Source organism: Nestor notabilis, unplaced genomic scaffold, assembly GCF_000696875.1.
Source record: "Nestor notabilis isolate BGI_N333 unplaced genomic scaffold, ASM69687v1 scaffold23841, whole genome shotgun sequence".
Classification (NCBI taxonomy): domain Eukaryota; kingdom Metazoa; phylum Chordata; class Aves; order Psittaciformes; family Psittacidae; genus Nestor; species Nestor notabilis.
The window spans coordinates 8,090-16,032 of NW_009913685.1; the positions used below are offsets into that span (position 1 = coordinate 8,090).

Here is a 7,943-nt window from a genome sequence, read left to right on the forward strand (position 1 = left end):
TTGGAAAGCCTCTTTATGAAGACAGAAAGGTCTTGCTATCCAATGTTAAGCTCATACAGTCTTAGTTTAGCAAGTTTTGTCCAGTTTTCATAATTATTTTGGAAGTATTAGGAATTTCATCCTATCCTAATGCTATCCTTGTATTAGATGAATTGAATTTCGCTGTTAACCACTATCAGACTTTAAACCGTGTTGATTTTATTGCTCACTATAGGATTTTTTCCTACTCTCCAGCACTAACTGGAAACCGGATAAACAGAAAACATTTGCAGGGAAAAGATCTGATCAATTCACTCATTCTGGCAAGGGGAGCACCCCTTGAGTGTGTACAATATTACTGTTCCAACATGCATCTTAGCATTTCAGAACCCCTCTGGTTTGTAAAAACAATGCAAGGTCCAAAGCACTGAAAAAAAAAAAAAAACCCTATAGATTTTAGAGTACAACTTCTATGATATGCTGACATCAAGGAATCTCATAGTAAGGTACTCAAACAATTAAGATTCCTTTGTATACAACTTAATATAAGAGGCTGCCACTGCCTTCAGTCAGCAAGCAGCACATCATGGAAGATCTGGGACCACAGCATCAACTTTGTGCTAGAGTCAAGCATTTAACAAATTTATGGGTCATGGGGTAAACAGAGATTTTCTCTTGTAAGAGGAAAATACTTCTCAAGTCTCACATAACACATTTTCTCCCCCACCTTTATTTTCACTGTCTGATAGAACAGCATTAAAAGTGTGGCAGGAATACCAATTCCAGAAGTCTTCTGCACATCAAAAATCAGACACATTCCCTGCTCAGGACCACACAGCAGAAAGTATGAAGGGTCTGCTATATTACAGTTTTAGAAGCCATGTAAGAAACCTGTATATAATCTTAATCTTCCCTGTTAACCTAGTTAATCCACAGGTACGATGATATGTATCTCAACACCCAATGAAACAAGTGTATTCATAAGCTTTTAAAGTACATAGAAAACTCAGTTCTGTCCTCTGATCCCATTTTCAAGTTTGTTTTATTCACTCTTTTGGATGACTATAAATAAGTGTTTCCACTATGGAAAAGAAAGTTAGCACAGTACATTTTCATGACTGGGGAATGGATTTTTCTGAAGACATCTTCAAAAGGACTAAAGCTTAGAAAAAACAACCTGAATGTTGAATTCAGTTCCTTATAAAGTCCCTTGTAAAAATAAAAATAATAAAAAAAAAAAAAGAAAAAAAAAAGGAAAAGGAAAAAAAAAAAAAAAGAAAAGGAAAGGAAAAACTGCAAGGCCCAGAATGATTTATTGCTTTTCTTCAGTTTTTTCCTTGGTCTCTTTCTTCTCAGATTCTTTGCTCTCTTCCTTTACAGAAAGCTCTTCTAGTTTTTCAGCAACTTTATCAGCACTATCATTTTTGTCTGTGCCTGCTAAGAGATTGATTAGGGAAAAAAGTTACAAACTGGCAGTAATGGATTTTCCTGTTAGAGGGGAAAGAGAAGTGGAGGGTGAGAGGGGTGGGGAGACACTGCTGGTATTTAGAGTAAGAACAAGAGTAAAGAAATTCTCCCCTGAGCACTGGAGTGATTAATTCCATTTCTTTCCCTTTGGTTACTACCTCAGATGTCACAGTTCAAGAAATACCACTTGAGAGCCTAATCCTAGGGACTAAGAAACACGTAACATTTGGTCACCTTTGCTGCTACCAGTTAGAGACTCCATATACAGTGACCAGTCAAGTCAGTGTCTCAAGCCCCTGGCTTCTTGCATATCTTAACCAAAAGTCTAGTTCCCCAGTTTGAAACTGGGGAATACAAGTTCTTAAGACTGAAAAACTGATCTAAATATCCTGATGAGTGCTGAGTGCAGACCACTCATAATCTGTACTTTAGAAAGATGAAGGCGTTTATTTTACGTAGTGAGCTATCTTGACACAGGCAATTCTACAAGGCAGTACATTAATCTATTAGAGACCTGTGAAGAAAAGTTACAACTTCATACACATTAACTATAAAAATTAGGCATTCTACTTGCATAATTATGTATTTGTAGAATTTGGGAAGGGGACCTAGAAGGAGGAAATATCACTGTGGTTGCAGTGTTCACAGTTCATTTGTGTAATATAGACCAGAAATGCTTCCTTAGTAGCCTTTCCAAAAGGGCAATGTCCCAACAGCAATTGTAACAGCCTTCTATGAGAAAGAAGGCGATTGTCACTCCTGTGAACAATTACTCTCGCAGACAGAAAAAGCACCTGAACTGAAGACTGCAGTTCAGTACAGAGTGAGTCTGCTGAAACAGTACTCCAGGGTGCTGTAACCACTCAAACACCTAGAAGAAGTAACATGGTACTACACTTAGACTTTTAACCTTACCTTTCTTTGCTCGCTGGTTTACTTCATTCCTGCATTCTTCAAATTTTGCCTTGAATTTCTGTGCATCTGTTTTAAAGACAAAGTATTTTTTCATTAGTTTTACCTCCTTCCAACACTGAATACTTCCAATCTTGAGTAAAGACATGAGGAAAAGTTTTGTGCAAACAAAACGCGTAAGCACTTATGAAGCAGTCTAGTTGAAAATCATACAAGATGCTATGCAAAATTTGTGAATCGCATCTTGTGCGGAAGCAGTTTATTTCTTTTAGCAAGTCTACTAACGCATCTTATTTTGCAAGGTATTTAAAACTATGTCAGAAGGAGCTGTTCTGTAGTTATTTTACCTCCCAGCTGTCCCTGGCCTACAGGAATAATATATTGTCAGACACTGCTAATATGACTGTGTGCAAAAGTCTGATGATCAGCTTTGAGCTACCACCTGTGTCAGCTACATCATACCCTTAAAGATCTCCAGTTCCTTACCATAACTTAGGGTTCTTAGCATCAAGAATGGAAGGTAAAGCCTGTTTCACTAGCACAGCATTCAAATTCAACACCCCAAGGCCCAGACTCAAGCTGTTCCTGACTATAACAGCTAAGGAAGCATAACCTTGGTTGTGTTTTGGCTTAATCCACCACGTGATTTAACAGTCATTCCAAGCAGTTGATCATGTTGTTGCAGTTGAAACAATGTTTCTACGCAAGTAATATAAGCAACAAGACACAAAAGCAGATCAGGCAAGGTAGTTTTAACACCAGAAAGGTGAAGAAGGTAATTTGCTATATGCCAACTTGGTCTGACTGACCACACGAGGTCACTGTTGCCCCACAGGAATTCAGAAGCCACTATGAAACTAGTTCAGGAAGTATTTGTATCGATTCCTATTCAAGCATCACAAAAAGGAAGGATACTTGAAGGGTAGGCTTATGTCTGTTCACCTGTCAGCTGGTCAGTCAGTACTGCAAGTGTAAACAGGCAAAGAGGACTCCTCCCTCAAGACAAACACTCAATGAGCTGAACAACTTCTACCAGAAAGGAGACTTTTCAAAGATGACCAAGTAGTTACCAAACCCGTTTAGTTTCCTGATTAAGAAGCAGTTGGACCAGAAAGACTTATTTGGTTAAACAACATGATATTGGAGACTTAAGGATAAGGAAGCAAGCAAGATATACTAAGTTCTTCCCAGATATAGACAAATCCATCTAGTTTAAAAATATACAACCGTATTATTAGCCATCTAGCATGTAAAGAGAAGAGGTGGCTAACACACTAACCTTACGCGGCAAATGGCAAAGCAGGAAACACAACATTTTTCCTCTTTCATTTTACTTCTTCTTTCAAGAAAAAAAACCCAAACCACTTCTTTGATTCAATCCTAAGGAGCTGGGAAAGCTACATTAGCATTCAGCCCTAGCTAACTGATCCATATGTAATCACGGACCTACTTTCTGTTTCAGTAGTCAATATACTCACTACTGGAAAAACACGCACTAACTACTATGATAGCACTTTCAACTGGGTGTTTTACTTTAATCAAAACAAAGATGTTACTCAAAAAAATAATTACAGAAAACTATCAGATGTTCTGCTAATGCAGACAGACCAGACATCTCAGGTCAGCATTTCCTTACTTCTAATGCAAACATGTAATCAAGTACAATTGAGCACCTGAGATAAATGAAAGCAAGCTGCATGTCCTAATCTCTACCACATAGTATTACTGCTTTTAGTTTTATTCAGATTGGCATTACACCTGTGTGAAATGGCTTATGTCAAAAAAACAGTGCCCGAGGCAGAAAGCTCTATAACTATTACTGGAGACCTAATTACTACACTGTTTGTCAACACATATAGTTAAGTGATTAACCAACTTCTCTCAGTTGAAGCAGTAATTAGCTAATATTACCATGCAGTGGTAAGATATAGCATATCTACAACAGCGGTTTACAGTATTGTTTAGACATGTAGTGTAACTTAACAGTATAGAATCAATGTTAAGTTCAGTGCCAGTCTACTCACTCTCTGCATTTAAAAATCGGATTGCCAGAAGTTCAGGCTTGGGGCTTTCATCTGCAAAGTCAGCATGTGTGTTCCAGACCCACGCCCTGTCGCTCCCAGCGTTAGGCCTCAGCTCCATTAAAGGTGTGACTGAAAGGAAAGCATTAAAAGATGTACAACGCACAATAGTAAATGTTTTCCACACCAGCCTCCACAACTTACTGACAACTGGCAGCAATGCTTATGTAAAGCACTTTACACAGAAATACTTTTGGATAAATAGAAGACAATGGTGCCCATATCCATCTTTTCCTTACATTGTCAAATAAAAGGATGCAAGACCACTACTGTATAAAAGAATGCTAGATTCTCTGCTTTAAGAAACAGAGTTTGATTCTTGTTTAGAACAGATGACTGTGATACTAGGAGAGATGCAGTCACTAAGCACAACTCTGAAGAACAGTCACGCGGTTTAGGAGGAAAGGGCACCCAGACAAACCACATTCGTTCTTCTTTTGCACAGTGAAAGTACCACATACTACGGTAAATATTGAAGTAAAGCCTTATTCCTACAATTAGTTATCAAACCAGGTTCAATTCTCTCCCACCAGTTTAAAGCTCTACTGGAAGGCATTATACATTTTGCAGTGCTGCAAGATGTGCACAGCGTATGTTCAAGCCATTTGATCCTTCCCAGTGAATGGAGCCTTTTCCCTCCAAGACACTTTAATTACTTCACCTGACTGATAGAAATTAGAATGTGACTTGTCACACTGCTCTAAGACTTCTACATAACACACATGCAAAGTTTAAGCAGGGGTTTTTATCTCCCCACCCCCTGGGTCCTTTCTTTAATCTGGGAGAAATCTGAAAAGTCTATTCACTTTCTTGCATTTTTTAAACTTAAGAGATCAAATTACATTTTGTTTAATGTAATGCAATTTGTTTTGGAAAACACAAAAAACCCCTTTTGAGACTAACACTATAAATTTACCAATTCTGTTTTGCATATGCGCAACATTTATTTTTCTAAACAAAAGGTCCATTCTTGTTGGTTGGTGACTACACCTCTTTCCCATTTGCCATTTCAATTACTAAACAGGAGCACCTGTGCCCTCTGAATAGTCTGACTTTCTGAAGAGATCTGCCCACAGAAAGCAAGCATTATTGCTTCCGACTTCAGATTTGTCTTAAGCTACTTCAAACAGGTTATTTCAGTTTATCTAAATGTAATTTAACTCCACAGGATACTATTGTACTCTTCATGTAAAAACCTGAGTATTACCAAAGCAAGCAAGTAACAAAGTATTACCGAATTAGTCTACTTGTTGCTAGTTATATTGACTTTCAAGTCTGTCTTGCCCTTTCATGTTTATTTTTATACAGAGGATCAAAGGAACAAACCCCTCCTGCTCCATCAGCTCTCACTACACCTTCTTTTTAAAGGATAAGCTGAATATACCATGTTCATTTCAGTTTATTTCACAAGCAGAGAAAGGCAGCCACAGATTAGACTAGCACCTCAGTATGTTTTCTGACGGTTAAGCAATTGCTTCTATCAACTCAAAGTAGTAAATTGTTACATGATTACTTATTTCCCATTCTTTTACAAAAATGGCCAGCATACATTAATTTCTTATTATTTCCTACACTATATTAACCATTAAAAAGAACACACATGCACAGAATGGGGTCAATCACGTAATGCCTGCCTATCCCAGCTAAATTTTAAAGTGTCTTTAGAACACTACCAGAGTCTGAAAGGGGGGAAAAAAGAAAAAAAAAAAAACAACTTAACAAAAAACCCCAAACCAACAAAACCCCAAAAACTTCTAGTCCCACTCTTGCAGACAATCACCAAAACAAATCACAGGTTCTTTCCATTAACAAAAATAAGCACTCAATTGTTTCTGATGCTTGTAGCCTTGTGTGCAGAGCAAGAGACAACTCTATTGACAGTCCAATATGAATTTCACACCTCTTTAAAGACACACAGGAGTTCTCTACCTGCTACTAAAAAAGATACCAAGTACTTAATCTACAATGTACACTTTGACAAGCTTATTTTTAAGAACAAGTAGTAAAGTATAACATACTATAATGGTTTGCACAGATTTTTAGGGTTTTATCCCTCCTCATGAGGAGGCGAATTGTTCCCTTCTCCTTGTGTTTCAGGAGTTTTACATCGCCAGTTCCTCGTTCTTTCCATTCTGGAAGGTCATTCTCGGATGCAAATCGGAATAGCTTTGCTCGCCTTGAAGAAGAGAGAATTCAAGAAGTTAGCCTGCATGTAAAAACATTTATCAAAACAGCAGACTCGATCAGTATGGTGGTTGTTCTAAAAGCCATGCACAAGAAAGAAAACAAATACTTTGGTACGGTTCCCTGTTCTGCTTCAGCATTCAGATGGAGAAACTGATAGTAGAAACTCATATTTAGTGACAAGCTATCAGGAAATATGCAATATTCGAAAATTCAGCAGGTTCTGGACACACTTTTGGGGGATGATGAATGTATTTGGCATAGGCCAAATTTTTAAATTAAGTACCTTTTAAATTAAGGTAGCTAATTAACACATTTTGCTATAGATAGAGTTTTTCTATGTATTATGAATACAACTGCTCCATCCAACCAGCAATATTTATTAATTCAAGAAACTGACACCTTGACGCTAAGAATACTCTTGCATAATTCCAAGCCTAATATTTGATCAACTGTTAACAACAAAGTGCCTCACCCTCTAGAATCATTCATTTCCTTTTAACTCCTAAAACTTAAGTTGTTGCTTTTCTTATATCAGGACTAAAGGAAGCCTAGTGCTGCACTGCAGCGTAACACACCTGCTTCAGAACATCACTGTTTAGTCTTCCAAGATGGTATTATGCCAAAAGAGAAACAGTAGTTTGGGACATTAGTCAAAACTGACCCAAGAGACTTCCTGAGACTGCTATAGAAAAGGAGGCACCTACTCGCACTACAGAATATATTTATATGAAAATATAAGAGAGCAAGGGATAAGGACTTGTAATAAACCAGGTGTTTCAAGAAAAGGATGTTGGAACATGATACTCTTAACAGATGCTCTGATGCACAACTATTGGGTTCCAAAGCAAGTCCTCCCTTGAAAGTCCAGCTGGGCACTCAGTAGGCAATTCCCCTAAGTTGATAACCAGCTTGTAGCTTGCCAAAAACTGACCATTGCTTTAGTTTTTACCAGAATCTGTATAAAGAGAACTTAAATCACTCTTCCAGATGAACAATACCCTTCTGTGATTAAGTAAAAGCAGTATTTTCTTAAACCTATTTAAAGCAAACACATCAGGGATCACATTCAAAACACTGCTTAACACTACATGTTTCTTCAGACAGATCATACATCTTAAACAAGCTGTCCTGATTTGACAACAAGCCTAATTTAAGGATAAAACTACATTTAATACAACAGAAAGGTACTACCACAAATGTCCCAATACTGTACTGCAAATATTGCCTTCATTGGTTCAGCATATCATACATCACCCTTTACAACTGGGCACGCATGGCAGCAACACTACATACATCTCATTTTTCCGCAACCCCCCC

The 7,943-nt window shown here is 37.7% G+C and overlaps 1 protein-coding gene across 1 annotated transcript in view; it reads right to left on the minus strand.

Annotated features, from left to right (window-relative positions):
* Window positions 1-1,157: 1,157 nt before the first annotated feature.
* RANBP1 (RAN binding protein 1) overlaps window positions 1,158-7,943 on the minus strand; it is a gene marked incomplete at its 5' end in the record, with an annotated part of 7,274 nt that continues 488 nt past the window's right edge. The window contains 4 exons of the mRNA XM_010023314.1: window positions 1,158-1,416; window positions 2,362-2,427; window positions 4,383-4,511; window positions 6,458-6,615. Coding sequence (XP_010021616.1) covers window positions 1,292-1,416; window positions 2,362-2,427; window positions 4,383-4,511; window positions 6,458-6,615 — 478 coding nt within the window. The remainder of the gene's footprint in view (window positions 1,417-2,361; window positions 2,428-4,382; window positions 4,512-6,457; window positions 6,616-7,943) is intronic.